Genomic DNA, 18929 nt, shown 5'->3' with positions numbered 1-18929 from the left:
ATGCTCTGTATGCATATGATGGCGTTGCACATAATCAAAATGTCTAAATTCAAACATTTTGTTTTGAAGAGATTTAAAATGAAATTGATGGCTTTTATTGAGAGCAATAAGCCATCCTGTGTGTGTTTTTTTTCCTTAGTAAACTGACTAAATATCTAGCAAAATTCATTGTGGTTCAGTTATCTAGGTGAAATGTTTTGAGCATGTCCAACTGGGGGAGTCAGTGGGGCAGACCCAGAGCACACTGGAGAGATTACATCTTTCAGCTGTCTTGGGAATGCCTCAGTATTCCCCCATAAGAGCTTGAGGCGGTCGCTGGGGAAAAGGAATTCAGCAAGTGTTCTTAGACTGCTTCCTCCACAACCCGGACCCTGATAAATGGTAGAAAACAGATGGATGAAGAAGTAAATTCTTACAACCATTCAGAGTTAAATTTCAAATACTTGGTAAATATAATAATTTACTCATGTTGAGCTGTAACGTTTGGTTAAATATAATAGTTGAACAACAAAGATTGTTTTCCCTCTTATAGGCTGCTTTTTGGAAGAACTCTTTATTCTTTATTGGAACTCCTCAGATGTACTTTGAATCTTTTCAGGGTTCTCGATTCACAGCTCTGAAACCTGTTTGAAACCTGTGTCTAGGGATGGGTGTTGATAAGATTTTCACGATTCCGATTCCATTTTCGATTCTGTTTAACGATTCGAGTCTTTATTGATTCTCTTATCGATTCTTTTTAAAAAGGAGAACACTAAGATTGATTAGCTTAGAACTTTGTTTTATATCTTCTCTTTGAACAAGATAGAAATTTAGGAGTAACATGGCCTTACAAACCCAACAGTGAGATCTTAACACACTGCTCCCCGGGCGCCCAATGGCTGCCCACTGCTTCACTGAGTGAATGGGTTAAATGCAGAGAGCAATTTCCCCACGGGGCTCAATAAAGTACAATAAAGTACACACTTTCTTCTTTCTTCTTCTTCTTAAGAGATCCAGCCTATGGCTCTTCAATGGGGTGTCACAGGGTCCCCAGGAAAAAAATTGTAAATGTAAAATAATGTAGGGTACAGGGACCATACAAATGCACTCTTTGTCAAAATGCAAGCTATTAAATTCCAAGACTTGGTGAAGCTTAAAACAGCGCAAATAATGTATAAAGTCAGAAATAAATTGCTTCCCAAAGAAATCTGTAAATTGTTCATAGAAAGAGAAGGTGGGTATAACTTAAGAGGGAAATGGAATTTAAAAATACAAACTGCTAGAACAACTTTAAGAACTATGTCAATCTCAATTGCAGGAGTTAAATTATGGAACAGTCTAACAGAAGAAATAAAAGACAGTCAAAACATAAAACAGTTTAAAGTAAAATATAAAAACCTAATTTTAAATAAGTATAAGAATGAAGAAAACGGGGTTAACCCAGGACGGTAATGTTGCTGGTAATGGTGTTGCGGTTCTTTTTTGGTTGTTTTTTTGTTTTTTTGTTTTGTTTTGGTTTGTTGTTTTTCCATAACTTGTGTATCTGTAAATATACACATTCTGTATTTTTCATATGAAAGAAACTATACTGTGGTGGGGCTTGCGAATTTCTTGTTTTTGATTTATGTATGTTATGTTTTGTTTTACTTCATATGTTTATATGTTTCATATGTTGTTTGTTTAATTTAAGACAAAAAAAATTAAATGAATGAGAGGTAAAACTTGAGGGGGTAGGGACAAATAAGTAAATACTTCAGCCTACTCCTTTTCAAACAAATAATGGAATGATATTTTGTAATGATTGTGAAGGCACATGTTTGAAATGTTTGAAATAAAAATGAACTGAACTGAACTGAACTGAACTGAAAAATAATAAAATAAATATTCTTCTGTAGCAATAACAAAGTATAACATAAATTATTCTCTAGCAATTACACAAGAATATCCAGTAATGTCCCTGCCTACAATTAAACACATTCACTTACCGCATGTCGGGGGCATCTGCTGTGGCAAATGGGTGCAAGCCTTTGACCACAAACTGAGTCACTGCTCGGTGACATTCGTCTATCCTGGCCTGAAAGGAGACGCTAAGACTGCAGCGAGAACTGCCAGCATCTGAGCCAGACTCTGTCTGTCTGTCTCATCATGGTCACCTAAATGCACAGTAATGGCAGGTTTTGTAATAAGGCAGATCACACTAACATAATATGCACTGTTAGTTGATTATTTACCTGCCGCATTAACGGGAGAGGACGTGCAAACGTTACCGCTGCTGCTGGGTTGAGATTCACGAGTCCGGAGCGGAATTAAAAACACGACATTCATTTAAGGTCATCGTGTCTTTTGTGAGCAAATGCTTTTGCATATTCGTAGTGTTTCCTCCCTTAAATGAAATATCTACTTTGCAAGTATTGCAAGTTGCCCTGTTGTCATCTGTTCTCGTAAAGTATAACCAAACTTATAACCGTGTTTCCTGCCAGGTAAATGACGCTCCGCAACGTGGTGACGTCATTCGTGGCGACTGGAATCGATAAGGGAATCGTTTGTAAAAATGGCAAACAACTCCAAGGAATTGAAACAGTGGGAACCGGTTCTCAACAAGAACCTGGTTTCGATACCCATCCCCACCTGTGTCCCCTATCATTTATTAATTTTTTGAGAAGTAGTGGGAGTATTGACACTGTGATACTTCTTTATTTTAATACCTGTATCACATATTTTTGTAGCTATGTTATTTTTATTTTTTATTCATTCTTCTGAGTCCAGGGGAAACAATATTTTGATCCTGTGTACGTCGCTTACATATTGCAGAACTAACAATAAAGTGACTATGACAGGGATTTAAACCTTCTATTTCAATGAAATATATTCTGACGATTTTAAGGCCAGTGAGTTGCACCAAGATTGGCTTTTGGTAAAAAAAACTGCATCTCTGATTTCCTGTCCCTCTGTTTTTGTGTGTCCAGCACTCTCAACAACAACAACATCACCCTCATCCCACTATCCAGCTTCAACCACATGCCAAAGCTGCGGACACTGTGAGTATTACACACTCTGACATGCACAATCAAGCACAAAGAGAAATCTTCAAACATATACTCTAGACACTGATACACAAGGACTCTGTTACTGTTTTATTACATATTAATACACACCTTGTACACATGACTCAACTCACAACGGACCACTACATAGGTGATGCATAGTTCCATACTCATACCACATAATAAAATGCACACATATAAAGGATGGAGGCAGAGTGTGTGATTGGCTAATCTTGCCATAATAAGAGACTGACTCTTCTATTGTTTCATGACTGTGAATAATCATGTGGCCATTACGTACACACAGGCACATAAAGACTTTCAGACAAATACACAGAGATGAATACAAATATGTGCATGTACCACACAGACACACACATGCACGCTTGAGTAATGGTAACCTCATTAATGCCACAAGAAAGACTTGTTTAGGCTCTATAGTTCAATCTGCTTTGATTCATTAAAAGAAACCTCCTTTACTGATGTTACTGATGTGAACACACACACATACAAACACACTATTGTGGTCCAAGATGAACCCAAGCCAAATTATCATCTCTGACTGATTTAAAGGGGGCTTTGATTTGTTTGTGTGTATGTGTGCATTTTCTGCTTAGTTGTGTGAAAGAGATCTTTCAGTTGCCAAGGTGATGGCACAACATCTCGAGGGAGTCTCTAATCGTAATCTCGTGGGACTTTCTGTGAGACAGACCGTGGGTTGCATTCCTTCTGGCCACACTGGGGTTGAATTCTGCCAAACCATGGCATGCACCAAATGGGATTTCCTCCCCGAATCATCATTTTCTGAGAGGCTCTTGTGTGGTCACACCGCTCTACTTAACATTTTGAAATGGGGATTTTTAAACATAAGACCCAGCTAAATACAAGCAGGATAACATTTACACAGATCCATTTATCTTTCACAGCCATTTTTGTGCTTCAACTTTTGACCGACAACAGCCATCAATAGCCAATCACATAGCGGGGTTTCCATTTTTCTTGCATGCTGCTGCAACTCTAGTGGCAATACAGCTTGAAATCAGGCTTTTAAAATTGGATTTCAGGCAGCAGCACAGCTACACAGTTACCAGCAGATTGAGTACAGAGTTACCAATATCCAATATCTTTTAATCAGAGACCCTCGTCCGCTTCTGTTTTCTGTCAACACTGAGTGACTGTCTCCTCTGATTTCCACGTTCTTCCTCTTCCCTGTTTCTGCTTCATATTTGTCCCATCTTCCTCCGATCTTCTACAGTATGTCTCAGCTTTTTTTTAATCACTTTCTTCCCTTCATTTTTCTCTAAAATGTCTTTACTCGCCTCATTATCTCCATTGGTTTTCTCCTTCCTGGTAAAGTCTGGATCATTTTATTGCTTCCTCTGTCCTTTCAATCTTTTTTTTTCCGCACTTGTCTTATTCTGTTACTCTTCTCGTCTTGTATTTTTCCTACCCCTCCCTTTCTTTCTATGCCTCATGTTAGTCCCCTACCTCTCTACCACATCTCCTTTACGTCCAGTAACCATCCCCCTCTGCTTTTCCCCCCCCGTCTTGCATCTTTCTCTCTATTAAATTTTTTAACCGTTCTCTTTTGCCACCCTCAGATCTCAGTATTGAATTTGATGCCTTTATAAAAACGACTCATTCAATCAAATCTTTAGAGATGTCCCTGATATGATTAGCAGAGAAGTTCTAGAAGTGCGTGTATGTGTTTGTGTGCGTAAAAACTTCTTTGAGGAAAAAGTGGTTCACCTTCCCTGAAGCTATAATCCATATTTCTTTCTCTTTTTCTTCAGTGTCCGTGTAGCCTATTAGTAGTAATGGTATCACATCATGGTGTCTTTCATTCATAAACTTGACCCAGTGGAAAGATCAGAACTCCTACTGCTACTTTACTGTGTGGGTGTTATTTGGGGCACAACTGTTCTCAAGATGTGTCCAGTAACCCCCCAGCATGACTCTAAGAATAAACACACATATATATAGACACACATTCATTTACCTAACCAGCTTGCACAATGCCTCTAGTCACTTGCAACCAACAACATCAACAGATGCATTCAAACTGACTTTAAGCTATACACAAACAACAGTCCACACACACATAAACACAGCTCTCTATACCCCCTGCCTGTTCCCATTCTCCCCTGTGTTTTAATCCTACTTGTCAGTAATTAAGGCTGAGCCGGAGGTGGGCCAGGACGGGGCTATCTCCAGGCAGGGGTGCAACTATAAACTGGATTTATAATGGGAGAGCGGTATTAAAACCCACTGCCCCCGCTGCTAGCATCAATGAGACCATCTCTGTTCCATAACAGGATTTGTCCTCTGCTTTATTACAAAAGGAGGCCTGTCTTCTGAAAGGCCAGATATCCCGGCTGGCATATAATACGCTGACAAGACATTCTGCTGTTCATCCACCCTTCTCCTCCTCCTCCTCATCTCTCGCTCACTCTCTCTCTCGAGGTGCCAATACAGTCCAGCCAGTGCAGCCTGTAGAGAGTGAGCTCCGTGAAACAACACCTGATGCTTTCTATAGAGAGCAGAACCTTTTAATTAATGCTACAAGTGAATTTTAAAAAGCCTATTAGAGTGACAAGTTTCCTTAAATAATTTAAATGCATTAAATATCACTTGAAATCAATTCTCAATGTTGTCACCTGATAACAATTCTACTTATCTTAAGTGTAAAGGTCAGTTGAATAGTCGTTATGATAAGCAGCCAGCCACAACATTTCCTCTGCAGTATAGCTGTTACCCACTAGGTCACTAGAGCAAAAGACCTCTGGGGTCTCGTGGGTTATGAAGTAGGGTCCAGGTCAATTTACCATTGATGCACGATCAGATTGAGGGTCAAGGTTTCCCAACAGAATTTTGCATTTAACATCATTATGTATTTTTTTGGGAATATGGCTAATTGGTATATGTCTTCTGTCAATTCCCAACAACAAAAGCATTTTGATTATAGCTACATAAAATAAGTTGCCACTGATTTTACAAAAATAAAAACAAAAACATATTTTAAATGCCGTCTCAAAAACATCACAAAAACATCACCAAAACCAAATAGCTGCTAAAAGACTTTATTCCAGGCTCTTTAAGATCAATCACCTCTATAAAGGGCATGTTCATGTTAATCACATTTTGTCATTCTGGGCAATAAAACAAGCCAAAACAACCAAATAAGGCCATATTAATAAGTAGGATCTTTTTCTAATTGCCCCCCTTCCCCCCTACCCCACCCTTAGATGTATTTTGTGATTTTCACTCTTGCTCTTGTTGTGCACTCATAGTTTCTAATTATTGCTTGGCCTGTTTTTGGTCTGTTTCCCATCTGACCAAATTAAATTTCTTCATTTTTTTAAAGATCTGTCTCTGTCTTTCTTTTGTAATTCCTTATTTTGTGTTTTAGGGATTTTTTTTGTTTCTAAAGAAATTGTGATTTAGTGTTGTGTTCCATCACTCTAGAGGGAGTCATATTCTCACAGACCTTGGAGAAATGAGGGTTGACTAAAGGACTCTGAGAGTATGTGTTGTCATGTTTCAGCTAAAAAGTAGCCTTAAGATCCTTGGCAAAGATGTGTAAAAACAAAAAATTCAGTCTGTTCTATTCGAATGCAGACTCAAACGCTCTTAGTGATGTGTTCTTCTGACCTGTTGTACCCAGAGTTGTTAAGAATTTCTTTTCCAGTCACAAATATTATTTTGGATTGGATAATAATCGTATTTAAACACAAAAATCTATCATCCTTTCTTTCCTCCATCTCACTTCAGCCGTCTGCACTCCAACAACCTCCACTGTGACTGTCAGTTGTCCTGGCTCTCTGATTGGCTCAGAGCCAGGCGGGGCTTGGCTCCCTTCACCCAGTGCATGGCCCCTGCCCACATGAGGGGCCTCAACGTCCCAGATGTGCAGAAGAAAGATTTTGTCTGCAATGGTGAGTTGACAACAACAAATTTACACACAGTGCTTCAGCGACAGATCTTTACACTCTGATATCACTATTTTTAATGGTGGTTAGTCTATTTTCATTGACACTGAAATAAAACACTTTTGGGTCCTTCTCTTTGCTCGGCTGCAGTTACATCATACTGATGCATAAATATAGCATTCATCTCATGAAGTTAACCTGAATTTTTGAGGAAGAGTGATGCATGGGTAGTACATAATTTAGAAATGAGCCAGTGTTCACTGTAGAGCTGTTGGCAGCTGACTCTGTGCTGTTGAGGTATACAATATAGAGAATATAGTAAAACTAAAGGCGGTATTATACGCAGGGTTGTTATCGTCTCCAGACAGCTCAGCATTGAGTTTATTACACTGACAGAATTACAGCATGTAGAGCGTGTAATCAGCTAAAAAGCCACAGTAAGAGCAGTAGTGTTATCAGCTGCAGATAGCACAGGCAATGTTTACAGGCTTCTGATTCAGCTTTCTGCGCTAATAGACTGCCAGGCTGCGCTCTCTTTATTAGCCTTAAGTCTCATTTTTTTCTGCCTACAAGCTACACAGAAAAGCACCTCTCATTGCACTTTTCTCCATTCTCCTCACTTACTGTCAATAAGAGACCGCTCTTTCTCTTTTTTTATTTGTTCACTATTTTTATCCCATCTTTCCACTTTTCACCATTTACCTGCTTTCCCTTTCTCTTCTCTGTATGTCTATCCTGTATTCCTGCTTACTCTAGCGATATTAGGTAGGCATATCTTGGCCAGGTAATGTTTAGCGAACAATCCCGTTTCATCTCAAAAGATAGCATCTTGTGAAGAATGTAGTGCAGTTGCTTTAGAAACCAAACAACAGCATCAGCTTTTTTTCATCCTCATATTTGGCTGATTGTAATTGCAAATTAAAAAAACAAAAAATAAAGAAACCAATCTCATATCTGTATATTGCTTTCTACAGGTCCAGCCCAGACCGAGTCCAGGACTTGTGCTCCTCAGGTAACCGTTTGCCCACCCAGCTGCAGCTGTAACAACAACATAGTGGACTGTCGTCGTAAAGGCCTTACTGAAATTCCAGTAAACCTCCCTGAAGGCATTGTGGAGATGTAAGACTGCTTTACTTGCTAATTCTGCAAATTCATATGTATATGTGTCTTGTATCGTCGGTTCATTCTATTGCAGATGGGGATAACGTGCGTTTCCTGGACATGTATGTATATGTCTCAATATTTCTACACTTTTACTGGGTGTTTTGGAAATTGCATTCTAGCCACATACCAGTGATTTGGTCATGTTTACGTACGTGTAAAAGTTTACACCAACTCTTTTGAGCATTATAAGATATAAAACGATAAATTAGGCCTCCAATCTATCCCCAGCTGTGGCACATTGTGAGTTTTGCTGTGATAGTTTGTTTTAGACTACACCTAAGCTCCACACTTTTCCTCGTCTTTCTCTCACGCTCTTCCTTTCTTTTACACACCGATTTAAACACACACACGCGCCACAGGGGGACGTGTTTGATATCCGTATTGATCGCTGTACCCTGTTTGTTTGCACAGAGGACAGCTGGTTGATTGCTCTGTGAGTAAAGGAGCAATTCTTGCCCGCAACTGCACACCAATACCGTTATACCTCCCCAGCATAAGTAATAGATTCTCACAAAGTCACGCACACACCAACCCACACATATGCAGACACAGTAGTTTTGTTTGCACAAATAAAGTCTGTACTTTGAAAAAAACAAAACAAAAAACACACATACAGGTATGTTTTTGGATTGAGCCATAAGTACAACAACACCTTATAAAATCTCCAGGGCATGCACACACAGACAGACATACACGCACACACACACATGCACAGCATTAGCATTGGATCTGTGATAATGAATGTTGCTGCTGCAGCACGAAACAATAGAGTATAATAGGATGATGTATTGTCATTCCTTTAATGGAGACAAAGTCATCCTTCTGAATGGCAGTGCCAAGGATCACTGCTACATGTCTGGATCCTTTTAGAGTCATTGTATAACTCTACACTTTAAATATCTTAATATAACTTTTCAAGTTAAATATAAAACCAATATAATTTTTATTGTCATGTTTGCCTCAACAAATATCTGACTCCAACAGACGTTAATGTCTGTGCTCTTTTCTACATCTCTGTATACGTGCACAATCAGCCCATTGTTAACACACTGGCTAACCTGCCAAACTCATCTCCTGTTCCTGTTGTTGTTTAATTGCCTCCTAACCTTATAGATTTTTTTATATAGCTTTTTAAAATGTCTCTTTTTTTAATACATCCTTTGATATTGAGCCTCTAAGTGTCTTTGTCTAAGGCTTGTTTAGCTACCCCTACGTGTAATTTGTAACTTGTTGTGTGTGCAGATTGTCTTTGTCAGTATCCATACATTGATTTATTTTGACCCCTGAGTTGAAATAAAGTGCTGTTGGCTGCCAGGGAGTGAAGTGATGAAATCTAAAGGGCAACACAAGCCAAGAAACAGGCATCTGTAGTGTAAGACCTGCGCTGCATTCAAAGTCAGGACAACGTCCGTTTTCATAAAACACAGCGGTCACAAATTGGCACACTAAGATAAAGTTTATCCACATAAAATGAGTCTTTGAGTCCATACTATAATTTGTTATTTAGAACTCTGAATTGACTACAGTGGCTCAAAACAGTGATTTTAAACATGATGCACAGATACAATTGCCATCAGGGAAGAAAGAGTGGGATGGTGAGTTAAAGTAAGGAGGATGACTGGGTGGGAGGCTGAAGAGAAGGATGAAAAGAAGAAGAAGAAGGGTGGATTAGTTTCCATTTATCATCCTGACAGCTGACCCTGTGGATGGCCTTGGGACCTCGCTGCATCCTCCTCTTTTCTCCTGATTTTCCCTCTCCTCTCCCCTGTTGTCTCCACTTTTCCACTCCTCTGATTTCCTTTTTATTGCCCTCCTTTCCCACTCCTCTCCTATGATTTTCCCTTTCGCCTTTTGTCTTCTCTCTTTTGTCCACAATTTTTTGACTCATTTTCTATCTTACTCCTGTGACTTTTTATTAAATACTCATTTTAATAAAACAGTAATTAATTTTTTTTGTGTGTTCATTTTTCCCTCCTTGTCATCACAACACCATGGAGACATGAAGAATACATGAACAGTTGAATGGGTTTCCTTGACCATCAGGAGAGCAGAAGCTAAACTGTAGTAAATTTTCCCAAATGTCGGCTGTGTGCCTAGTTTTGATGGCTCCCTATGTGATAATAGAGTATTACTACCAGTATGATCTAATAGGTCTGCAGCCTTCCAGAAAAAATGATGGAGTTCCCTTTGGTCCTTTTGAAAAAGCTGAGAAATTTTCAGTCTGTTTGTAGAAAAACCTATTAACATTCATTTTAATGTTTCAGTTCCCATTCATCATATCTCATTACATACTGCCCCTTTGGCCTTAATTTCATTAGAAGTACAAGTTTTGTTGTCAGTAGTCCAGATTTTCATCAGAGCCTTTTTCTTCTTCTACACTCACATCAGAATGACTCTATGTAAACACATTACTGCTGAGCTGCAAAACTCAAGACAACATTTCACACTGAGCGACCTTGGCCCGCATCTGCTATAAAGCACTGACTCACCTGCAGAAATATTTTGTAGATGTTGATTGGAACAGCCACCTTTTGAACTTTTTGTGCACTTGCGTTTGGCTTTGGTGGCGGCTAAACAGGACTTTATTATAACCTTGGAAGTAGAAAAAACGAGCTTACTGTGTCCAGTTGATATATATGTATTGGAAATTCATAATTTAATGTTTCTTTTTATGTTGACGTAAATGATCTTTTCAGTAATTAAAAAGTTTAAATATCTTCTCCATTTCTCTATTTTTATTCCTGTCTCTGTTCCTCTCTCTCTCTACAGTCGTCTGGAGCAGAACTTGATTAAAAGTGTCCCTGCTGGAGCCTTTTCTGCCTACAAGAAACTCAAGAGGATGTGAGTCTGTCTGGAACGACCTGCATACATCTAAACACATGCAAATACACACAAGTATTAAATAATAATGTTCAATATATTAAACAAGTTTTAGGCAAACTACATTCTAAACAAATGTCTACTTTCTAAGATATTTTTTATGATTGCTAATCTTAGTGTTATTATGCCATGACTGAATGGTATAAGTGTTGTAAATAGATATAAAAAAGGCCAATTAACCACTGAAAAATTGCATATGTACACAAAGGCTTTAAAAAGCTTTAAAAAGCCCACTACTAGATTTTCAAGTAAGATTAAGAAATACCAGAATCATTATACCTCACTATAAGGACCTATGATTGAGGTTTTTCCTCAACCATCATCTTACCAAATTATGACAGAAACTAATATAACTAATAACTAATATACTATGTACACAGTCATACAGATATAAAGATTAATAGTGGAAAAGTTGTTATCATGCAGATGCCCGAAAATGCTAAACACGTGCAAGGTTACAAGGTTATTCACCCGCCTGCTCACAGTGTTAACCTCTCCTCAGCAGCAGTGTTTAACAATATATCTTACAACAGTCAAAACTGACTGACATGAACTGCACTTAACATGTCACTGCTTCCATTTTCTCGCTTGCCCTCATTTACTTATATATTCAGTCCCCTCTTTCTTACTCTTGTCCCCGTGCCATGACCTCTGCTGATGTACTCTCGCATAATCATTTTTCATACAGTTCTAGGACATTCGCACAAAAATGAACCCCATTGCTGTGTATTAGAGTAATCTCACACACACACACACTCTCCCACTCTTTCTCCCCAGTGACTTGAGTAAGAACCAGATTTCTGACATTGCTGCCGATGCTTTCAGTGGCCTTCGCTCACTCACCTCATTGTAAGTATGACACATGTGCATGTAAACGGACACAGACATGTACACAAACACACATCCAGACAGAAAAGTAATTGCATTTCCAGACATTAAGCAAATAAAAATGTTGTCACAGTTGATGCTGACAAGGGGAACACAGTGCAGCCGAATGTGTGTATGTTCTGTACGTGCATCTGTGAATATGTTGTTGTGTATGCAATTGTGCATGTCTGTGATCACTCACTATGTCTGTGTGTGTCTGTCTCTGAGGGTGAAAGTGATAAGAACATGAAGGACAGTTTAATTTGAATCAATCTGGAGCATGAAAATGAGACAGACAAGAAGGGGCAGACAAGGTGAACCCTACTGGGTGTTACGACTGAACATGTATATGCACAAACAAGCACACGCACTTACACACACATACGCAGGAATGTCACTGGGAGGCTAAACCTCTGCACTGGAGTCCTGCTCAAGCACAAGGTTACAACACATACAACTGTTCCAGTGACTTAAATTATGCAACTGCAACTGGAAGCACATCTCAAACCTAATTTCGGTCTTTGACTAATAAATGAGATCAATTGTAAAAAGCAGTATGCATAGTGAGAAAAGCCTTAGTTTCAACGTGACTGTGATGTCCATGTTTTCATCTGACAGAAGTTTAAAAAAATGGTTTCCACTGGAAACAGACAGCTTTTTGTCTTTGATTGCAACACAATTTCAGTTCTTCCAACTAAAATAGTTTTTCCAGTTGAGTGAACATGATGACTTTTTCATTCCTAGGAGATGCACTGAGTGTCTTTCTTGCCTTTTGGAGAGCTGAATAGTTGTAATTTAATGGAAGATGGGTCAGGCTAAGAAATACAATAATAACAATGAGGGTATTTTAGTTTACAGTGTCATTTCAAGTAGTTGGCGAATCGAGTGTATCTGCAGATTTTATTATTTAGATGTTTTCAGGTAGACTAAGTGTTCTTTTCTGTTACTGGCTGAAACAATTTTTCAATTCTTAACTTAAACAAAGACCAAAAATCTATAGCTCTCCATTGATCAACAACATTAACACAGTGAAAAATATAAGCTATTTAAAAATTGGACTTAGGGTGATGTGTCTCAGAAATGTGTACAGGATATCTTCTTTCAGTAGCATCACCAAAACTCCCAGAATGTTCTCAAAATAAGAGAATCAGCAGGGAAACTCTGGAGGACCAATACAAATATTTTATTAGGCCACACGTCGGACTTCACATCACATAAGTCTCAAGGCTTTAAAGTCATGTAATTTGTCCATTTCAGGGTACTATATGGCAATAAGATCACCGAACTGCCCAAGGGAATATTTGATGGACTGGTTTCCCTGCAGCTACTGTAAGTATCGTCTGTCTGGTCTGTTGTTCTGTGTGTGGCTGGATGCATGTGTGTGGTATCCAAAAAATACACTGGGCAGTATATAAAATAATAAAAATACGAAATCATAATAACACCCCAATAAAGAATGAACTACTGAGGAAACATTGTATACAGTTTGAGCCAAATGTTCAAACAGCTTCAGTTTCTTTTACTAAATATCAACCAGTAAACATGTAAAATGTCTGATTTTACTTTTCTTTTTTTATTGTTTGAAGCCAAACATGACAATATTTGGCCAAATAAACTATAAAAAAATAAATAAGGAGGTCCATTATAGCCCTGTGCAGCCAGTCAATTTAAAAGACAACTCAATTAAAAATACTCCAAAATGCACCAACATGAATGAGGGGTCCAGTTCAGTGATTTGAATTATCAGGCCTAGAATACAGCAGTAGTTTGCTACAGCGAGTTTAGCACACCTGGCAATTAAAGAGGCAATGCTTCTAACTGTAAGCATTATTGGAACACCTCCAGGATGCATTATAAAACCACAGCAGTCTGCAGGTATTGGTGCTCTTGACGCCAGCATCAGGTGGCCTTTAGGAGAACTGCTGTGTTTTGGTCCCAGAGTTTGTCACTTCAGGTTGACATACTTCTGAAGTGGCCATCTGTGGAACTGCATTTTTTTTTTTTTTTTTGCAATTCCAATTGGCATTAATTGGTTTCAGTGGAGCATAATAGGCAGAAATTACTACATTTATATGAAGTGTACTTAATTTTCCCTGGTTATGGTGATTTACTAATTTGGCATCAGCAGTCCGTATCCACCTCTGGACAATTATCACAGCTAAGGCCAATGGTATGGGTCGATGTTATTCACTATTGTGCAGTAACAGCTACTATGGAATGTTGTCTTCCACGATTAACCTTTGAACTGTCATTTATCTGTGTATGTCAGTATAAAATGCTAAGTATGAAACAAATAAATTGGTGTGCTGCAATACGAACTGTAATCTCCCACAGTTCTTGTTATCTTACGTATTGTAGGGGGGAAACTATTAATTCTGAATAATTCCTCATGGGCACAGATTCAAACTGCAGCTGCTGGTTCAACATGCAGTAAAAAATTCTATAACAGCTACATAAGTACTGTATGTGGCATATGGTCCTCGGAAATGCCGCAGTCCACTGCAGAAACAGCTAATGTTCTGGGCTTTTCCATCGTAAAGTGAAGCGAGGCAAAGAGAATGAGGACGAGTGAGCCTAACCCACAAACACCTTTTACAGGCTTAGGTGGATCATTTGGATGCATGGTGCATAGTAAGAGAGAAAGAGAGAGGGAAAGGGGGTGGGCAGATGTGGATGGATAGATAAATTAATGGATGGCTGGATGAGGAGTGAAACTGACGTAGACATTGGAAAGAAGACAGATATGAACAAATGTATACATGCAGGAAATATTAGAAGAGCAGAAATAACTACTGGGAGATCAAATTTGTGCTTTTTGTGTCAACCAGTATGTGACACTGTTATCAATGAACAACTCAAATTGGAAAGAGCATTTCCTTATATTTCTTCATGCATGTATGCATTGTCCATTTACAGGATGATTCAGTCCCATTGTTGTGCATGTGTATAACAAACTGAATGATTAGCTAATACTCACGTATTGAAACATTCTAGCACTCACTCAGCAGGTGAATGGAAGAAATGCCTTTTAATATTTCACCACTGACACAAAAACCTCTCATGTCTCTGAAGGCAGTCAGTTTGTCAAGATTCACTCACATAGTGTAATAATTATAAATTACATTCAGCTTTCACTCTTGAATAGAATAGAGCATCATGTTAACCTATGACTGCAAAGATGTGTTTATTGCTTTATATAGCTACTGGTCTGTTTACAATCTCTGGGCTGCTTTGTTTTACTGGTGCGGTTTCAAGTAATTAGTTCCCCCTGTGAGCCGCCTAATGAGGCGTGGATATGTCGCAGAGCAGCACGTGTGCATGTATCACCTGCGAGTGTGTATGTGTGTGTGTATATGCATAAATTAGATGTGCCAGTACAGGCACTCGTTAGAGTGGTTTGAGAATGAACTGCCTTACCAAGCACCAAGTTAGTTACCTGTCAGGGAAAGAAAGGGAAAAAGTAGACTGTTTAGTGTGTGACAGAGAAAAAAGAATGTAACAAAAGACAAGAGGTGGGGAGGGTGAAAGAAGAGGAAAAGTGGAGACTGAGACAGACCCGAAGCAAGAAAAGAGGAAAGGTGGAAATACAGGGAAAAGCTGACAACTTGGAAATATCAGCTAATGACGTGTAGATATGAAAAGACAGCAAGATGGAGAGAAGGTAGAGGTGAAAACTTTTCTGTCATTTACTTAATCCTTCTATCACTTTTCTCATTTCCCATTGCCTCTCTCCTCCATTTTGCTTGTCAGCCACGTTCGCTTAAATATATATATCTGTGTCAGTCCAAATTAAATTTTCACCTGTCCCTTCACTGTCTCACTCCATTATTTCCACCACCCTATATCCATTCTTCCTCCTGCCTTTCCCTCCTTTCACCATCTGTCTCTCCCATCAAAACAAGGTATTACACTCACACACCCAACGGTGGATATTCCCCTCCTGCTCCAGAAGAGAAAGTATAAAACTGCAATTTTCAAATTTATGTGTCACATCGAGAAAAAGTATAATCATGAGTATGTAGGGAAGGGAGGGGTGAGTTTGGTAAGGGACAGAGGATGAAATAGTGAGTAGATGACAGGAGAGGAAAATAGTGGTTTTGCATTTGAGATGCATCTGAGAAAAATGAATTCTCATTATCGATGTGTGTGTTTATCTTTTGTTTGTCTTGAGCACAGATAATACCGCCAAATAAACAAAACAGAGGCAGATGAATAGCAAATGTTAATGGCTCTTCTTTGCATTTCAGATTGCTCAATGCCAACAAAATTAACTGTTTGAGAGTCAACACCTTTCAAGACCTACAGAACCTCAATCTCCTGTCATTATATGACAACAAGCTGCAAACCATCAGTAAAGGACTGTTCACCCCTCTGCGCTCTATCAAGACTCTGTAAGTTCATATATGTTGTTTTACATCATTTTGGTGTCTTAAATAGAGCTGCTGCTATCAGTTGAATCAATAATTAATATGCTGACATAAATGAATTGACAATAGACTGCTTAGATGCCTTACTAGTGAGATATTCCATGCATGTTCAGATGGAGGAGACAGCAGGGCCGATGCAGATTATACAGGAGGGATTATATGTCCCTTCAGCCCTGGGAATGCCTTAAGATCCCAGAGGAATAGCTGGCGAAAGTTGCTGGAAATTGCTGCACCTAGATTGGACTGATACGCTGGCAAGTGTTTTGATATGTGATTTTTCATTTTTACATCAGAAATACATTCTCAGTACACTGGGCTTCTGAAATAGCCAGCCGCTTTTTCACCAAGGGTTTTTACTGCAACATCTGTCGTTTCTCATCTAATATCAGTTTAGACTTAAGAATAACATTTTCACCGGTTAGTTGACACCGCAAAAGTAAAAACAGGGCAGTAACCTACTTGACTAGAAAGAATCGACAGTTGTCTGCTGATTGCACTGAATTTGTTCGTATTCAGGAAACTGCTGCAACTACTTGCAATTGTTTCCTGTTATCAGCACACGATTGCTGATAACTTTGGTCGTTCTATGATCTCCAACCACTGTTTCCCCTACTGTGACTGAACGAAAAGATGTATAGAGATGATAATTGAAAAAAATCTATTTAGAAAACTGGGCCTTCATTAAGTATCTATGGTCTTCTGTTGGTTAATTAATGAAGGTTATTAGTGTTAATGATAGCTATAAAATTCTTCTCATAACGCTCTCAGCTGCTTGAAACGTAAAATAACTCACTTAATGCAAGAGTAGCTCTCTTGGAAAACATGTGCCTTTGGATGGGAAAAGAAATGCAACAAATGATGAGTTGAATTGTAATTTTTCTGTAGAAGACAGTATTCAGTATATTTATCCAAACCCGAAATCTCAGGCAACTGTAGTAAGCTTGAGATTCTTTTTTCTACAAATCAAGCTTCCACTCTGTCCTTGGTCCTTTTTCTTTTTCAGTCATCTGGCCCAGAATCCCTTTATGTGTGACTGTCACCTGAAGTGGCTGGCAGACTACCTGTTTGACAACCCAATTGAGACAAGCGGAGCACGCTGCAGCCACCCCAGAAGGCTGGCTAACAAACGAATAAGCCAGGTGAAGGGAAAGAAGTTCAGGTGCACAGGTAGGAGATGACTTTACACTGATATACAAGCCAATCATGTATCCAAAATGTATACACAAAATTGTTTTGCAAACCTAGCTATGGATTCCCCCAGATTTTAGTTGTATATATGTAAAGAGAATCTATCCAAGCAGAGCACACAGCTAAAGAAAAAATGCAGGTAAGCATGCCTGAAAAACAGATGTAAATCAATCAGGTTATACTTGAAATGTCACATTTCACAATTGAAGCATTACAAATATATGAAGTATTAAAAGTGCATAAATAAAAACCGAAAACAACTACTAAACAGACACACACCCACAGTTCTTGTCTCTGTGGTAGTGTTGTCTTGCTCTTATTTCCTTTGATAGGAGCCATGGGTTTCACTAATTACAACACAGACCAATTCAGTATGACGCAGCACAATAACTAACTCAGCAGGGACTATCCACAGACTGTGATTGCTCACTTGTGTGAACGAAATTATGTGTGTGTGTCTATCTAGCTGTGTGTGGCTACACTAAACATCAAAACTGCTTATCTGTAGTGGCTTTTTCCACACTGTTTGTTCCTGTCATAAATACTAGTACTGGAAAATTATAATCCTTGAAGCTCTGTTGTGTCAAACTGGTTTTAGGCAAATCACCAATTTAGACAGTATAAGTAAAGCATACACACTGTAGTGAGAATCTCCTTTGCTTTTTCTAGCAGACCAGCGTCTTGTTATCAAGGGCGACACCCTATTATTAATGCTTTGTTTTATATCTAAAACCTCAAATTTGCAGAAGAGCTGAAAAAGTTGATCAAAAGCAACTTTTTAAGCACCAGAATGATTGTTTTTACTGCAACCATCACAGCATCTGTCAATGTGCCATAAAAAGTCTGCCTGGAAGAGTGGATATTTTTTGACATAACATAGTCACCCCTTCTGCTCTGTGAAATGGTGTGTTCCCAGGATCAAATGGACACACCATTAACAGCATAACCAATACCATTAAATGGCAAGAGGTTTTATCCAAAGTGCTTGTGGTGGCGTGGGCACACATCCTATATTTTTAGCTTAAGATCTCAGTGGTATTCAATCTCTTAATGTTTGTGCTCTGCCCATTGAGGTAGATAATAATCAAGATAACCAGATTACAAATTCCCCTAAACTTGGTTATGGCTGTCGTCTTTGCTTTGGCCCTTCCTCTCTGCAGTCCCATGCCTCTCCCTGCATCTCCTCTTCCTCTCTGGACCTTTGTGGATATTCTTGCTATTGGTGGGCAGTGCTCTGATCCTGCCACCCTCCCTGTGTGGATCTGCGGCTGTCTGTTGCCTCTCCTGTCCAGTATGGACCCTGCCCCCTGACTGATTGGTGCAGCTCTCTGTTGCCCCAACTTCCTCCTGTGTGGACCTGCATTTTGATTGGTTCTTGTGCAGCTGTCTCTTGTGCTTGATCTAACCATGTGGCCCCGCCTACTGTAACATCACATGGTTCCGTCAAGCGC

At 39.0% G+C, this 18929-nt stretch overlaps 1 protein-coding gene across 2 annotated transcripts in view; it reads left to right on the top strand.

Moving 5' to 3' along the window:
• The window catches only part of slit3 (slit homolog 3 (Drosophila)), a 241283-nt gene that overhangs the window by 165251 nt on the left and 57103 nt on the right, over nt 1-18929 (top strand). For both annotated transcript variants that reach the window (XM_026182115.2, XM_080304450.1), the window contains 8 exons: nt 2946-3017; nt 6795-6958; nt 7927-8071; nt 10886-10957; nt 11774-11845; nt 13121-13192; nt 16111-16254; nt 17294-17457. In XM_026182115.2, coding sequence (XP_026037900.1) covers nt 2946-3017; nt 6795-6958; nt 7927-8071; nt 10886-10957; nt 11774-11845; nt 13121-13192; nt 16111-16254; nt 17294-17457 — 905 coding nt within the window. The remainder of the gene's footprint in view (nt 1-2945; nt 3018-6794; nt 6959-7926; nt 8072-10885; nt 10958-11773; nt 11846-13120; nt 13193-16110; nt 16255-17293; nt 17458-18929) is intronic.

This window comes from Astatotilapia calliptera, chromosome 2, assembly GCF_964374335.1.
Source record: "Astatotilapia calliptera chromosome 2, fAstCal68.1, whole genome shotgun sequence".
Classification (NCBI taxonomy): Eukaryota; Metazoa; Chordata; class Actinopteri; order Cichliformes; family Cichlidae; genus Astatotilapia; species Astatotilapia calliptera.
The sequence above is the reverse complement of the archived record's forward strand: the minus strand, read 5'-3'. Positions and strand labels throughout refer to the sequence as shown.